The sequence below is a fragment of the Acanthopagrus latus genome, chromosome 15 (assembly GCF_904848185.1).
Source record: "Acanthopagrus latus isolate v.2019 chromosome 15, fAcaLat1.1, whole genome shotgun sequence".
Lineage (NCBI taxonomy): Eukaryota > Metazoa > Chordata > Actinopteri > Spariformes > Sparidae > Acanthopagrus > Acanthopagrus latus.
In genome coordinates, this window is record NC_051053.1 from 574,691 (window position 1) to 592,334 (window position 17,644).

The following is a 17,644-nucleotide window of genomic DNA, read 5'->3' on the forward strand; positions in this document are numbered from 1 at the left end:
TCCCACCGCCACGCTTGAAACAACCATCACCAAAATGTCATCACGCCCCTCCACCTCCACCAAATCATCCTCCTGCAAACAGCATAACACGCCTGTCCATGTAGATAATACAACTGACTCTAACTGATATGTGCCGGGTCCAGGCTACAAAGTTGATATCAATACTGTTTTACTACACAGTAAAAAATGGGGTGTCAATATTTCAGAGTCAACCTATTTTAACCTAGATGGAGTACTTACAACTATATAGAGAGTAAACCTACTCTAGGAGTAGAGTTAAAAGTCAGTGTAAAATCCTGCAGACATGCAGTGTTACTTTAACTCTACTGAGTGACGATTACGCGCCAGTCGTTGTGACGTCTCGAACGTTCTGGCGCACTTGAAAGGTTAGTCTGGAGCAGGTCAGGAGTCGTCTGAATGTCGGGTAAGTAACACCGTGTTTGTAACATCGTTTAATAATTGTTTTCCATCGAAACACGGTTTTATCGGTTCATAAATGTTGATTGACGACATGTTGCCCATTCCTCTGTTGTTGAATGGCTGTCGAGTAGCTATGTCTCATACAGCTAGCAACTTGCTAGCAGTTCAGAAGTTCGACATTCTCATTAAGTTAAGCTGCACCGTTAACTGCGTGTTTTTTTCCACAATGCTGGTACACACAAATATACGCTGCCTGTCTTATGGTAACGTTTTATTTTTATTTATTTTTTACAAGTACGCTAATCGTAAAGCTAACTTGAAATTGCCTGAAGCTAAGAAGTGTACTGCAGTGGCGTTGTTACAACTCCAGGGTTTCCGCGGACTCTTTAAAAGTTTTAATGCCAATTTAAGGCCTTAAAAAGTCTTAAATACGAGCATATTTTGGATTGTAGGTCTTAAATTACATTTAGTCAAGTCTGAAATCTTCCATTTACCGCTTCATTCGCATTTCGTTCAATGCGTCGGTGGCATTCACAGTTAGTTCCGTGTGTTCTGTGTAGTTCTTTATTAAGTATAACTATTAGCAGTACGCCGAAATTAAACTACAAATGAGACCTGGAAGTGGAATCCGGTGTTCAGCCCGGTTTGTAATGTGTTGCTGCACAGGGCGTGGTACGTACGGCAGTATGGCGCAGGCGAAACGGGGAGATTTTATCGTCACGTAACATTTATGTAGCGTTATGGAGTTTGGCCCCCTTTTGGATTCGAGACTTCTTCTGTCACATGAACCTCGTTGTCAACTTGGGAAATGGGCGAAATGTAAGATTAATGATTGCTGGCTTTGTAACGTGAAGTTGGAGAGAAGCTATGCGCCACGTTTGCTAGCAGTATGCTTCAACATGAAGTATCCCTCCACTCGTCTTCTACCTTGCTATAGCAAGGTAGAAGACGAGTTTCCGCACAATACATTTATTAAACAGAGATGCCACGGCATATTACAAACTATAATAATGGTACTGCTCCATGTAAAACTCTGGCTGTTAACAGCTTGAACGAAATGATTTCGTTGTTTGGCTGAACTGTGTGCCGAACAATCCTTATGAGGCGAACTGCAGACCGATTCTGCTGCCTCATCATTATAAAGTGACGTGTGGAACACCCCACCCCCGTTTCAGTGCTCGAAAATAGCACACCCTCGGCATGATAAGGGATCCGTGATGTATAATCTGTTTAAGGTGCGCAGTACATTCTGACGGCCTTAAATCACCACTGGCTCTATTATTTTTTCCTGCCAACATGGCGGTGTCAAAAAAGTCACGTGACTCCCGGAGCTCTATAGCGGTCTACAGCGTTATGTTTCAAAAGCATTTAATTACATTGAAATACATTACGAAACAATTCACAGCACATTGGATAGAAGAAGTTGGGACATGTCTCAATGCATGTTAAATCACGTCTAGAGGGTAGTTAATAGTTGAATGACAATACATTTTATTATTCTGAAAGTAATTCTGGGTCTCCGATTTTCCTTATTTTTTGTACTTCGAGTAGGACTTAAATTTAACGTATAATGGTCTTAAAAGTCTTAAATTTCACTTGCTCAAACCTGCAGAAACCCTGAACTGAACTAACCAAGCCAACTTTGTCTTGTTGTTCACAGTAATCAAGCAGATTTTTGTGTAACAAGTGGACTGTAGTTGGTAAGTAGGCTCAGGTTATAGAACAATGTAAGCATGTTAATGGAGAACTCTTTGTTCAACTGTTTTGTCTTGGTTGTCATTTTTTTTTTACCTTTGTTTATTTTAATAGAATATGCTGCTGCGTGTGTCATTCAATGGGGAGCAGAAATATGTTAGGCTGTCTGACCTAACATTGGATGCCTTCATGAAAGAAGGTTAGTGAGTAGATCAGGATAACACAATATCACAACCTTTTACTTAGTTAATACACCTAATTCATCATAAACCATTCTGCTGTGCCTTTAAATGCATGGGAATAACTTTTTGACTTAAATTTCAACTCCGCATTTTGTGAAGACATGAGGCGCACTCAACTTAGTTATGGTTTTGATTCTCATCAGAAGGAAATGGTCTTGTTACTGTGACATCCTTTTCCCTTTCCTTCCTTTACTTCAGTGTGCCTAAAATTTAACATACCAGAAGCTAGGCAGCCAGATATGAAGGTATTTGACCAATCTGACACAGAAGTTGACGTTGAGGTCTTTGAAGAAATAGTGAAGGAGTCACCTGGAACCTTCCGAGTCATGTTGAGCAATGAAGAACTTGGTAATCACTGACCATTCACAAATGTGTTCATATTAAACTTAAAGGTTGGGATGGGAGTAATAACAGTTCTATTTAATATGCTTCTGTTTTGTTCATATTCCTTAATGCACAGATTCTTCTCTGTCATCATCATCATCATGCTCAGCAGCATCTGACGATACTATCATCCTGAACTTCACAATGTGTGACCCTCCTGAAGAATCAGCTGCTGTTGGAGGAAGCCAACCTAAAAGGCCATGCCACATAAACTATGAAGCCAAAGAGGTGGGTAGTGGACATTGTTGGATTTTTTTCGATTTGATGTGCAGTGTTTTTCTGTTATCATTTCCCCATTTTATGTATGGTTCAAACATTTCTGACTGTATATTTTGTTTCCATTTAAGTTGATTGAAAAAATCCTCACAACAAAGCCTGGCGGTGAACACATCATGCAAGAATATGCAAAAACCAAATCCCTGAAAGATGCCACCAGAAGACAGATGATAAATATACTTGCTGCTGAGATGACACAAACACATGGGTAAGAATCATACATGTAGGCTCTAAAGAAACATTGTTAGTATTGGATTGTTTGGATTGTTTTTGATTGTGTCCCATTGAGTGATTGTCACCATTGAATTCATACATTAGGACATCCCCCCCAAAAAATGTCAGGGTGATGTACGCACAGGGGATAGTTGCTCTGTTTCCATATCTGGAAGACCCATATTCACAACATGGATATGTAAGTAAAAGGGTCCTTACAACCCACTTAATTTCCCTTAGATATGTTGATAGCATAGTCAGTCTGCATGTATTTAATTACACAGGAACATTACTACGATCCAGAGAGTGGTTCTGGATACCTTGCATGGCGGTTGAAGACTATTCAAAGAAAAACTGCTGAGGAAAAAGGTGCCTCTGCTAGCAAATCTCCCAAGAGTAAGTATACTTATCAGATGTTGATGAATTGTGTAGGCAGGATTAATAAAATTGTGTTTTTGCTCAAGGTGGTGGGCCAGGCCGTGGTCAACCCAGACCCTTCACTGCTGACAAACTGTTGTCTGATGAGGATGTGGAAGCAGCTATTGCTGTTTTGAAACACTCTGCTGATGAAGACACTGTCCGAGAGAAGATGAAAGCTACCTTCATTTATCGTCATTCACTGGTCAATGATGAAAAGAGAGCAGCAGATATCTTCTCAGTCTTCCCACGGTTTCTCGATACACCAGGACTGGTAAGTCCATATCTATATCTTCAGTAGTTGAATCACTGAAATATCCCGTACAGCATGTGTTATGGGTAGCGGTTTGCAGATTCCTGTTAACAGTTGTATTTGTGTCTGTGAACGGAGAAAATGTCTCACTATTGGTAGGACACGGGTACTTCAGTCGAGTTCTAACAATAATAATTTATTCCACAAATGTGGGCACACATCAGTGGGCATCATACATGCAGTGTCTCTCATCACTCCTTTCTTTACACCTTTTTTGTTTTTGAATGACAGATAGAACAAGATTTCAGACTGCTGTTTGGTGAACTGACGGCAAACAAATTTTTGGAAAAGTGGCCCACCAGTCTCAGAGCAAAAGTAATCACAGAAAGCCATGGACTTGTACCGAGCACAGAGCTCCTAGATTTGATGAGGAATGCTGAGTCAACTGTTGTGGTTGAGAATGGTAAGACTGGGGCTGTTTTTAATTACTATTGTTTGTAATTGCATCAATTAAACGTACATAGTAATAGCAATGTTATACTAAATTATATCTTATCTTAATGCTAACCCAATGTTTGGTGGTCTTTAGGTTGGGACAGTGATATGTCCGCCATCTTGCTGCTTCTTCATCTCTTGCCACCATCTGCCCAGGGTAGGAAGAGGCCAGGGAAGATGTCTGCAAGTCAGGCTGTGGGACACCTCATCAAATTCATAAAAGTATGCTTGGCAGTTGTTTAAAATATGCTTTTCATCACCTCAGTTTCATGTACAATAATCTATTGCAAGACACTGGCCATTAAATATTGTTGTTTAATGTTTGGTTGTAGGCTGGAACCAGTGTACAGCAGCATCTCAACAACATCAGCCAAAGCAGCCAGCCTTACCTCCTTGCTCAGGGGCCTACGAGAAGCAGCATCCACACCTACTTTATTGTCATCGACAAGTGTGCACTACCATGTAAGGCAACAGGTTCAGTGGCAGCCCTTGACGAACTCTTTAAGGCCCACTACATCTTTGGTACCTCGTACAGTCCTTCCCTTGCCAACTTTTTCACTTTTCTGCAAACAACTGTCTACAACATTGATGTTGGGGAAACAAAGGAAACTCCCAGAGTTGCCGAATTGCGAGCAAGAATGATGCATTAGTGTCTGCTTAGATCAAACAATGAAGTGTTTTCTCTGTGGAAGTGACCATCAGAGTCCAAATAGCCTTATAAAGCACCTTAAGGTAATTCATGGTCTCTGTACCGGCCGGACTCTTCATCTTAAATGTGGCCAAATAGGATGCCCACGTTCTTTTGGTAGCTTTTCTGGCTTTAGAAAGCACTTGAACAAGTGCCACATAAGTGGTTCATTTGATTTTGTAGGAGAAGGTGATTTTTCACCTGACCCAAGTGTTCTCGACACAAATAATGCCACTGATGTTGATATGTTGTCTAGCCATGTAGAGGCAGAGTCTACATTATCTGCAGAAGACCTTGTAAATAGTTGTGCAGCTGTAGTTTCTGATTTAAAGGCAGCAGGTGTAGGCCAAAGTGTAGTGAATTCTGTTGTACTTTCCATGGAAGAGATTGTTCAAGATATCCAGCAGCATGCTAAAGAAACTGTTGTTAAGCATGTATTTAGTAATGAAAGAGAAACTGAAACATGCAAGAAAGTTGAAGCATGTTTTGATGAGTTGGAGAATCCTTTCACAATTCTTAATTCAGAATACAAGCGATCCAAATTTTTATCCAGCAAGTGGGAAACTGTAGAACCAGTTGAATGTGTAATTGGCTCCAGATTTGACACAAGACTAAATAAAGAGACTGGGACATATGATCAGATAGTTGTTCAAGATAAATTCATGTATGTTCCAATTTTATCTACATTGGAGTCGATATTTAAAAGTAAGCATGTTGCAGAAATGTTGAAAAAATCAGACACTGATGACTCGAGGCTAAGCGATATTTGTGATGGATCTTTGTTCAAGACTCACCTTTTGTTTTCAACTGAAAAGCAAACAGTGCAGATACAAATGTTCTTTGATGACTTTGAGGTTGCAAATCCTCTCGGTTCCAAGCGAGGTATTCATAAATTGGGTGCAATATATTTTACCCTAAGAAATTTCTCTCCAAAATGGAATTCATTTTTGGCCAACATACACCTGTGTGCCCTTTTTCACGCACAAGATCTTAAACGGTATGGTTTTAGTGAAGTTCTTGCTCCTGTTGTTCAAGACATTAAAGTTTTAGAGAAAGATGGTATTGAGATTCCACTATATGGTGGTCGTGTTCGTGGCAGTGTGGTACAGGTTACTGGTGATAATTTAGGCTTACATAGCTTGTTTGGTCTGGTGGAGTCTTTCAGTGCAAGGTACTGTTGCAGATTTTGTTTAGCTGAAAAAGATGACTTCCAAAAAGAATTCTCAGAGGAGTCTTCCAAAATAGTGTTGCGCACAAAAGACACCCACACTGCTCACTGTCAAGAAATGGCTGATAATCCATCTCTTCCATATGTTTTTGGTGTGAAGGGGTCCAGCTTATTGAATTCTTTAACATATTTTCACACAACTGAGAACTTCTCAGTTGATGTGATGCATGACATTTTGGAAGGAGTGGCCCAGTATGAATTAAAGCTGTTGTTTCTATATTTTAAAGAACAACATGTTACACTGCAGGAGCTGAATTCAAGAATACAAAGTTTTGATTATGGATTCATGGAGAGAAACAATAGGCCAGTGGCTGTGAATTTATGTGCAGAGTCTAATGATCTGGGACTGAATGCAGTTCAGTCATGGTGCTTATTGAGGAATACTCCGCTCCTCTTTGGAGATTTGGTAACTCCTAATGACCAACATTGGGGCCTACTTCTTTTATTGCTACAAATAATAAACATTGTATTTTCTCCCATGTTATCTCAAGGTATGTGTGTATATTTAAAACATTTGATTGTGGAACACCACAAACTGTTCAAGACGTTGTATCCCCAGAAAAAGCTTTTGCCAAAGCACCATTTTCTTATCCATTATCCCCGCTGCATCCAAAAAATAGGACCTGTACTTCATAGTTGGTGTATGCGCTATGAAGGGAAGCACAACTTTTTCAAGAAACAGCTCAAGTCGTTTAAAAATATCACCAAAACACTGGCCAAAAAACACCAGCAGCATATGGCATATATTTGGCGATCTTCAACAACTTTTAGTCGGTTAGACATTGGTCCTGGAAAAATGGTGGCTTTAGAAATGCTAAAAGGTGGTTGTGAAATTGTTAAGGCAATGCAAGTGTCTTCCAGTGTTAAAGTTATGAAAGTGAACTGGGCTAGACACAGTGGTTTTATTTACCGCCAACATCTGGTTATTTGTGGTGCAATTGAATGTGAAATGCCTCTCTTTTACCAGATTGAGTCAGTCCTGATAATACATGAAAAAGTGTTGCTGCTCACTTTGCCTTTATTTACAGTTACTTTTCAAGAACATTTCCATGCGTATGAAGTAACAAGGACAAAGCAAGATTTTGTTGTCTTCCATGTTGACAACCTGCCTTATCCCAGGCCTTTTGCCATTCAGATGTCCTATGGAATCAATGACGCAGCTCTTTTTGTTGTTCCATATTGCTTTATTTGGTGAGCATTAAAAGTTGTAACTGTAACCTTGTTTGTTTGGGTTTTATTTCTATTTGATAGGTTAGATCAAAGCAATTCAGTAGTATAACACATATCAGCCAGGTATAAAATATAAAATTAAATAAAAATGACACTGTGGAGAAATAAAAATTAAATATTATTACACATTAGAGTGTCATTTTAAGAACTACATTAGGAGTAAAATTAACTCTATGAAGTGTAATCATATGACTCTGAACAGTGTGAAAAAACCTCAGTGTTAAATATTTTTACACATTTCATTGTTATTTTTGACACTGGATTGAGTAGAATTAACTCTGAAAAGTTGACACTGGCCATAGAGTAAATTTTACTCTATTTTTGAGTGGGACCAAATGTTATCTGAAATGGAGTTAAATTCAACTCTATAAGAGTTAAATTGACACTATGTTTTTTACTGTGTACTACTACTGAAAATCTGGGGCCCCTGGAGCTCAGATTGCCACTTTAATTCCTGTGTTTTCAGGTAACAAAAAAATGGTGAATTTGCACAGGAAATACCTAACTAAATACGCCTATTGAATTCTATCTATTAAATTTAGCTCCCACTCCTCATCAGCCACAAACTGTCACAAATAATGCCCCGTTGGTTTTGACTCTAAATATAGCTCTATTAAACACCAGGTCTCTGGCAGGAAAATCTTTCTTAATACATGATTTTATCATCAAATGCAATCTAATATATGAAACTTGCAATCTATAAATGAAACTTGGTTAGACTAGGATAACAGTGCAGCTGTTCACATTGAATTAAGCCCTCCCAACTTCTGTTTCATAAGTGAGACTAGAATGCATAAAAAAGGAGTAGGTGTAAGTATTCTGTTTAATGAGTTACTTAAATGCAAGCAGATGTTTTATGGAAATTTTCCTTCTTTTGAATATGTTGTTCTTCAGTTAAACTCATCAGCTTGGGCTATATTTCTAAACATCTACAGGCCACCGAAATACTGTACGGATTTCTTTGATGATCTTGTTGAGTTACTGTCTCTTACCTGCACTAACTTTGATTGTGTGTTAATAGTAGGTGACTTGAGGACTGATTAACTGAAGAACTGTGCTGTGTCCTTGATAACTTTGGACTCTCTCAGCATGTGACACAGCCCACACACAACAGGGGCCACATCCTAGACTTGGTTCTCTCCAAGGGTCTGAACATTTCGAAGGTTCTGGTATCTGATGTTGCTCTCTCTGAACATTACTGTGTTTTCTTTGGGAGCGATCTGTGTACACAAATGTTCAAACTGAGGTTGACTCAAAGCGCTACATTCACTGAAAACACCGGTGACATATTCAGTGAGGCATTCTCTCCCCCACCTCCCCTCTCCAGGTTCTCTGTCAATGACCTTGTATATCATTTCAGTTCTAAAATTACAAATGTTATTGATGCCATTGCACCCATTAATGTGAAGGTGATCTCTGGTACAAAAAAATCCCCTTGGAGGAATACCATGCTGGACAAAACTGGAAAAAAAGAAATGTCAAAAAGCTGAGCGCTTGGTGAAAAACAAATCTCCAGGTTCATTCTGATATTCATAAAGAAAGACTTTACATTTTTTTATTTAGAACTGAAAAGTCAAAGTGGTCTTTCTTCTCAGACATTATCACCAAGAACAATAATAATGCATGTGGCCTGTCAAAATTCCAATGTTATTCATGTCACCGTACCAAGTACAGGAGGTGTGTGTGTTGCTGTGTCCATCTAAAACCAACTCGTACCATGATACAATTTGATCCAATCAATGACAAAAAACTGCAATACATAATACAGCATCTGAAATCTTCCTGCTGTCTTGATATTTTACCAGCAGGATCCTTCAAAAAAAGTTTCAGACTGCATGATTCCAGATCTGCTACAGATTGTCAATATGTCTCTTCTCTCAGGTGTATCCTCCCAAGCCATGAAGACTGCAGTCATTAAACCAGTCCTAAAGAAGAGAAATCTAGATCATCTACATCATCGAGGAATATTTATAGACCCGTACCAAACCTTCCAATTTTGAGTAAAATCACTGAAAAAGGTGTTTTTCAACAGCTGAACAATTTCTCATTAATAAATGACTGTTTTGATGTCTTCCAGTCAGGATTCAGACCACATCACATCACAGCACTGAGATTGCTCTAGTCAAGGTCTTCAATGACATTCATTTAAACACACAGTGGAAAAATTTCAGTCTTAGTATTACTGGATCTCGATGCTGCGTTTGACAAAGTCAACCACAATATATTACTGGGTCAACTGGAAAACTGATTGGGACTGACTGGTTTAAATCTTATCTGAACGATAGAAACTGCGTTGTTTCTATTGGTAATAACAAATGTGAGCAGATGAAAATGACAAGCAGAGTACCCCAATGCTCCATTCTAACAGACCGGTCTCAAGACCATTTTTTGAGGTTCTTCATCTTGTCCTGGAATCGAGGCCATTTGTACTCGGTCTTGTCTCGAGGTAGCTGTTACATTTCCTGACACCAGCACTTTGCTGGAGTGACTTTCTCCATTCTGTATTTGTAGTTTTTAAATATAAGGTCTTGATATCAGACAATATATATATGCTGATATTAATATATCTGTGATAGGCTAATATTGGCAAATAAAATCAATGTTTAATCAATGTTCACTGTGTGTCCTTGAGGCATTTAGATGGTAAAAAATTCCAAGGGCTCATGTGGCTTAAAATGACCCTGCTTGAAGTGTATTGTGAGAAACATGAGAAAACCCTGCCTAAGTCTATTGCTACAATTTATAGGTATATTTACTCATTACTTTAATACAGTTATAAAAAGACAATTGTAGTAGGTAGAGAAGGAAGATAACTGGATAAAATAGAATTGTAGAACTAGAAATGTCACAGTTATGGTTAAGTGTCCTACAACAATGTCCTTTGGGAGGTGTAAATAGGTGTGTCAGGGCATGTTTCCTGCTCCCATTGGGTCATATATAATTGCGGACCACAATAAGCAAAAATAGCTCAACTCTTTCCATGGTCAGTTTAGGCATTTATTTGCTAACTTTCAAAGCACCGACTATATCAGCAAGCAAGATAACAGAACAACATCAATGAAATGGGCCATATTTCTTCCCCAACATATGTGATACACACATGAGGCTTTGTCAAGTCAAACTGGAGTTGTATGTGCTAGTATAGAAAGAACAGGCAATGTATGGGTAAAATATAAATCAGACAATATTTATGGTTTAAAACACATTGTTTCAAAAGAAAGGTCTTAGTCTTCTGTCGGTCTCGACCTTCAAATGTCTTGGCCTTGGTACTCTCTGGTCTCGGTAATGTCTTGGTCTCGGTTGGTGTGGTCTAGACTACAACACTACAGTGGGCGTGGACACGGAACATGTAAGACGTGTGCTCCAGCGCTCCGAGGCTAAGTGACCTATGTAACTCATTTTTGGCAGAATATTCGATTGTATAGTTATTTTATTTCATCAGTGACAGTTTATTGAGTACTTGAGTGAAGAATGGCTTCGGGTGGACGGCATAAAACGGACACGAAAGGCAGGAAACCACCTTCGCCTGCCGAAGATGCTAATACTAATGCTGATGCTGTTGATGCTAGCTCGCTACAGGAGATGATAAATGTTCTCAGGGATGACATATGCGGTAAAATCGACTCACTCGCCACCGAATTGAGATCCGAGATTGCTACAGTACGAGCTGAACTGAAAAGTGCAATAGCACCTTTGCAACAGAAAGTTGATAATCATGATAGCACCATTAGAGAGTTGGAGCATGCTGCATTAAGTCAGAGTGACCACCTGAGTGAGCTGGACAACATTGTTCAGTCTCTGAGAACTCAAGTTGATCAGCTGAATGCTAAGTGCGAGGACCTAGAGGGACGTTCAAGAAGAAATAATATTCGGCTGATTGGAATATTAGAAGACGTGGAGGGTCCGAATCCGACCAAATTTATCTCTGGCCTTCTGCAGGACATTCTGGGTCTTGACCAAAAACCTGTCCTGGACAGAGCTCACCGTAATTTGCGCGAGAAGCCCAGCAAAGACAAACCTCCCAGACCGTTCATCATTCGCATACACTACTACCAAGATCGGGACCGGATTCTTCGCAGGGCTGAAGAGGCTTCCCCCCCGAGCTACCGGGAGAGGAGAGTCTCAATCTTCCCTGACTACACAACTGCTGTGGCCAAGAAACGTGCACAGTTCGGGGATGCAAAGCGTCTCCTTCGTCCTATCAAAGGAGTGAAGTTTAGACTGTTATTCCCAGCCCTGCTGAAAATTACGCTGCCTGATGGCACACTACACAAATTCGAAGACCTTTCTGCAGCGGTGGATTTCGTCAAGACCATTACACCCGCCACTGAACCGGTTATGGACCCCTGACGGTGAGCCAGTGGTAATATAGCCTACTTTGGACTTAATCGTTAAGCTTGAACATCCTTGTCCTCTTTTTTTTTTTTTTTTTTTCAAAATAACATGGCGACAGGCTCTCCCGTAATTTTCCTGGTTTTAGAAACGATCCTCTGGCATACATTTTGAGCTGATGTTATATTATTTGTATTTGCCATAGCTTAATTATAGTTCACTGGAGTGAGGTCACTAGTCTCTAGCACGTTGACGGCTCTCCTGAATGAGCGACGGTGCTACTTCGGATTGTTCGTCATTGTTAAAGGGGGTTATCCGTGCGTCCGGTTCAGTGGACGCTTTAGCAAGGCATGAATGTATTTTGTGTTTTTTTCCTAATTTGATGTTGTATGTTTCTGTCGATCTTTATGCCTGCCTACGTATCTTTTTATTTTTTGTAATAATGTCTCACAGTGGCCTAATTGATGTAACTCAGTGTTTACAATCTTATTATCACACAGTGACTGATGCCACAGTCTCATAGGAATATGTTGAATTTTGTCAGTTGGAATTGCAGGGGACTAAATGCACCAGTTAAACATAACAAAGTTCTGGGTCATATTCGTAAGTTAGGGGCACACATAATTTATTTACAAGAGACTGATTTAAAAGTGACAGACCACACTAGGCTGAGAAAGAATTGGATAGGTCAAATATATCATTCAACATTTCAGGCCAAGGCTAGGGGTACGGCTATCCTCATACATAAATCAGTCCCCTTCATTTGCTCCGGTGTCCTAGCAGACCCAAATGGAAGATATATTATTGTCACTGGGAAAATTCATAATATACCTCTTATTCTCGCAAATATTTATGCGCCAAATTGGGATGACTGTAATTTTTTTAGAACTTTTTTCTCCAAGCTCACAGATGTTGCAACACATTCTCTCATACTTGGAGGAGACTTTAATTGCTGGATTAACCCATCCCTTGATCGATCGTCTACCAAAGCACACTCCCTATCCAAATCTGTTAAATTAATTAATTCCCTTATGGAGGAATTTCACATATCTGACCCATGGCATTTTTTACATCTGAACAGTAAACAATACTCTTTTTTCTCTAATGTCCAACAAACATTTACACGTATTGATTTCTTTTTAGTAAGTAACAATTTATTACCTTCTGTTCAGTCTGTAACCTATAGTCCCGATCTCTTTGACGATAGGTTTTGATGGGTCTAACTCCACACGCCCTCCTTGGCGATTCAATACCCGCCTGTTATCTAGTGATGACTTTGTCCAATACATCTCTAATCAGATCACCACTTTCATAGAGATTAATAAAACTCCTGACATATCTGCATCAACACTTTGGGAGACATTGAAAGCATATCTAAGAGGGAGTATTATTTCATATACTACATTTGAGAGGAGGACAAGGGAGGCAGAACTGTCTAGGCTGATATAGAAAATTGGGGAACTTGACAGAACATATGCAGCCAACCCCTCTCCTGATTTATATAAGGAACGCCTTAGCCTACAAGCAAACTTTAATATTTGTTGTACACAAAAGGAGGAGGAAATGTTACTTAGATCTAGATTTAAGTATTATGAAGAAGGGGATAAGGCAGGCCGTCTGCTTGCACACCAACTCAAACAAGAATCCTCCTCTCATCAAATACTTCAAATTAAGTCTCCTTTGGGCACAACAACAGATCCAAAACAAATTAATGATCACTTTAAAGATTACTATAACTTGTTATATACTTCTGAGCACCCTCCCGATTCTACTGCCTCTGATAATTTTTTTGACTCATTGAACATCCCAAGAGTTGATGAGGAGGTGGCTAGCAAATTGGATCAGCCCCTGTCTGTGGAGGAACTTGGGGTTGCCATGGCTTCAATGCAGGGTGGAAAGTCTCCAGGACCAGATGGCTACCCGGTAGAGTTTTATAGAAAGTTTTTTTCCATTATTGGCCCCCCTGCTGGTCGATATGTATAATGAATCATATGCAAACCTCATGCTTCCATCAACTCTTACTCAAGCCACCATCTCCCTGATTCTTAAAAAGAACAAGGACCCACTGGACTGTGCTTCGTATCGGCACATTAGTCTGTTGAATGTGGATTTCAAATTACTTTCTAAATTATTAGCACTTCGCTTAGACCCCATTCTACCCACCATCATATCCCCAGATCAGACAGGGTTTATTAGACATAGGTATTCATTCTACAACCTAAGACGTCTTTATAATATCGTATATAACCAACCCTCACCCAAGACACCTGAAGCCTTGATCTCCCTAGATGCCGAGAAAGCTTTTGATCAGGTAGAATGGGAATACCTCTTTTACACAATGAAGAAATTTGGCCTTGGTCATAAATTCATAGCATGGGTTCGACTATTATACTCTGCACCAAAGGCCTCAGTCAGAACTAATAACAACTTTTCTGAATATTTCTGCTTACCATGCTCCACACGACAAGGATGCCCATTGAGCCCTCTTCTATTTGCGATAGCAATTAAACCTCTGGCTGTCCTCCTTAGATCCAATCAGGATATTACAGGCATATCTAGATCAGGTATAGAACATAAAGTGTCACTTTATGTGGATGATCTTTTACTTTATGTATCTAATATTTCCACATCTCTGTCTGCAGCACTTCAATCCCTCACAACATTTGGCTCTGTATCGGGCTACAAATTAAACTTAGGTAAAAGTGAGTTGTTCCCTATAAATGCTGCAGCTAGAGCATATCCTATCCACTCTGTTCCATTTAAGATGGCAAATCACAGATTTACATACAGAGCACAGAAAAGTTCTATGATTTATTCAAGTTTAATTTTGCAAGTCTGCTGTCCCGTGTACAGAAGACTTTGAACGGTGGTCTTTACTACCCCTATCACTGCCAGCTACAATTAACTCTGTCAAAATGAACACCCTTCCTAAATTCTCTTAACTTTTTCAGAGTATTCCCATTTTTCTTCCACTGACATTCTTTCGTAAGATTGAGAGTCTGGTCACAGAATTCATTTGGAACAGGAAATCACCCAGAATTCGCAAATCATTCCTTCAAAGGCCCAAAAGACTTGGGTGTATGGCATTACCAAATTTTCAATATTATTATCGGGCTGCTAATATTAGAGCTTTACATTACTGGCTACATTCAGACACACTCAGTTCACCTCCTGCTTGGTTGCAGATGGAAGCTTTATCATGTAACCTACCTCTTTGAAAGCCTTATTGTACTCCCCTCTTGGACTTTCACTGTCCTCATATACCAAAAACGTATGTGTTAAAACATCACTGAGGATATGGAACCAGTACAGAAAACATTTCAACCTACAGGCTCTCTCCATCCTTTCTCCTCTTACTTCAAACCCTTTATTTCAACCTTCCCTGATGGACGGAGCATGGTCTGTATGGTCTGGCTTGGGTATTGGGACAATTAAGGACCTGTATATAGATGGCTTATTTGCATCATTCCAACAACTGTCTGAGAAATATTCATTGCCCACACTGCATTTCTTTAGATATTTACAGATACGTAGCCTTGTTAGATCTTTATTTCCCAATTTTCCGAACATACCACCTACCAACCCTACTAACTCCCTCTTTATGCCCCTCCCTAATATTAGAGGAATGATATCCTATATTTATAATAAGATGTATGCTTTACGATCAGTAAGTCTCAATTCAATTAAAACTCAATGGGAGGAGGACCTAGGGGTGGAGATCTCAGATGAAATATGGGACTCAGCCTTGCACCGCGTACACTCCTCATCAATATGCGCTAAACATGCCGTAATCCAGTGCAAGATTGTCCACCGTATTCATTGGACTAGGGTCAAATTAAGCCAGTTTTTCCCAGATGTTGACCCTACATGTGAGCGGTGTCACTTGGCACCTGCATCCTTGGCACACACACTCTGGTTTTGTCCAAGTCTATATGGATACTGGTCCAAAGTCTTTGATATTTTAGCATGTGTATTAGAACAGACAATTTCTCCCTCCCCTTTTATTGCCTTGTTTGGTGTTGTCCCTCCTACAGTACCCTTATCTTCATACAAAGCTGACTTTGTTGCATTTATCACACTTGTAGCTAGACGTCTAATTCTGCTGAGGTGGAAGTCTTCAAACGCTCCCTCATTCAGTTCCCTGATTAAAGATATTCTTTACTTTATGAAGATGGAAAAAATTAGATATAGCATCAAGGGCTCTACCCGCAGGTTCACTAAAACATGGGGATATCTTTCTAGCTACATAGAAGATTTGAACCTTTCCTCTATGACGGACTAGAACTGTGTGCACACTGTTTTATTCAATATAATAGACTACTGTTAACTCTCTTTATAGGATGCAGGCTTTGTGTTTTTTTTTCTGGTGTTGTTGTTGTTTGTTTGTTTTAATTGTGATTGTTGTTGCTATTACTACTATAATTATAATCTTTTTTTTTTTTTTCTTCGTATGATAGGACTATATGGTTGCACATATAATGTCCATCATGACTGTAATAAGGGTGGGCGGGTGGGGTGTTCTATGTGGTGTTGTTGTTTTGTTTTTTTTTGTCATTTCTAAATTCAGTTTTCTGAATTGTTATTTCCATTGTGCCTTATACTCACATGTCAGTATCCTGTATGTTTGTATTTGTACTTGAAAAACAATAAACAAACTATGAAAAAAAAAAAATAGACTACAACACTACTACAAACCAAGCCAGAAACTTATGTGGACTTATCATGGACTCAGACCTGAATTTCAGCAGCCACATTAAGACAATAACAAAGTCAGCCTACTAACACATTAATAATATATCCAGGATAAGAGGACTCATGTCTCAACAGGATTTGGAGAAACTTACATACATATCCATACACTTATATTCAGCAGACTCAACTACAGTAACAGTGTCTTTACAGGACTCTCTAAAAAGTCCATTAGACAGCTGTAGCTGATTCAGGATGCTGCTGCTTGGAGAGGGGTCTGGCTGCAGATCTCCATTGTGGGGTAACTTCAAGTGCAGCCTCCAGTCTCAGGCCAGCTCCAGTCTCAGGACCGGAAAAAAACAAACTTTTTTAACATCTCCCTGGGGACTCAGGTGTTTTCGGCTTTTATTACCGTAAGTGACTGTTATCATTTATCCAAAAAAAGCATGCAAATTACTGAATGTTACGAATGTGGATGGGCTGTTAATTATTTCAAAGTAAGTTACATCAACGGTGGCTAACGTCAGCTCATTAAGTTTTATGGTAGCATTGTTTTTTTTTTGTTTTTTTTCTGCGGATGTAAGCTGTTTAGCTGTGTGTTCAGCTTTTTTAGTTAAGCGATTAGCACAGGCATAGTGTCACATCGCGGTGAGGTTGTCTTGTCATTGGGATCTGTCTTGTGAATTCATGTCTTATTTTGAAAGTAATTCCCCTCTCGTTTCAGATCATGTGCCCTTCCTCCTGTGTTCCCGGTCTGACGTCATCCCTAATCCCTGATTGTTTGCACCTGTGTTTCCCTCCCTCATGTGTATAAAGTCTTTGTCTTCCCCTATCTGCGTCGCCTAAGTATTTCGTCTTCTCGTCGGATACCAAAAGCCCTTTCTCACAGCCTTGTTAATCTCGCCACGTAAAGTATTCTCTTGTTTTATTTTTCTGCCTTTTGTCCTCTTGAGAGAGTGATTTTGATTTTGTGATTTTTCTGGTCAGGTGTTTGTGTTTCAGTTTATTCGCTTTTGTAGCTGTTGTTTGTTTTCCTCCTTCTGGAGCGTCCTTAGTTGTTTGTTTCTTTTTATGATAGAGTA

At 39.5% G+C, this 17,644-nt stretch overlaps 2 protein-coding genes across 9 annotated transcripts in view; one reads left to right on the top strand and one right to left on the bottom strand.

Annotated features, from left to right (window-relative positions):
* eno4 (enolase 4) overlaps nucleotides 1-17,644 on the bottom strand; it is a 68,449-nt gene that overhangs the window by 45,663 nt on the left and 5,142 nt on the right. The window contains exon 2 of one of the 8 annotated variants that reach the window (XM_037122782.1): nucleotides 14,324-14,428. The exons of the other annotated variants lie outside the window; for them this stretch is intronic. Coding sequence (XP_036978677.1) covers nucleotides 14,324-14,350 — 27 coding nt within the window. The 5' untranslated portion in view covers nucleotides 14,351-14,428. The remainder of the gene's footprint in view (nucleotides 1-14,323; nucleotides 14,429-17,644) is intronic. 8 annotated transcript variants of the gene reach the window in all.
* Nucleotides 3,557-5,865, top strand: LOC119033139. Its single transcript, XM_037122786.1, has 4 exons — nucleotides 3,557-3,921; nucleotides 4,192-4,363; nucleotides 4,490-4,617; nucleotides 4,728-5,865. The coding sequence occupies exons 1-4, from the start codon at nucleotides 3,820-3,822 to the stop codon at nucleotides 5,043-5,045; spliced, it is 720 nt and encodes a 239-aa protein (XP_036978681.1). The 5' UTR covers nucleotides 3,557-3,819; the 3' UTR covers nucleotides 5,046-5,865.

Bases quoted from the DNA above. Each gene is read 5' to 3' on its own strand.
- LOC119033139 (XM_037122786.1), top strand. From the start codon at position 3,820: ATGAAAGCTACCTTCATTTATCGTCATTCACTGGTCAATGATGAAAAG. The intron at 3,922-4,191 runs GTAAGTCCATAT...TTTGAATGACAG, and splicing joins TTCTCGATACACCAGGACTG to ATAGAACAAGATTTCAGACT. The intron at 4,618-4,727 runs GTATGCTTGGCA...GTTTGGTTGTAG, and splicing joins ACCTCATCAAATTCATAAAA to GCTGGAACCAGTGTACAGCA.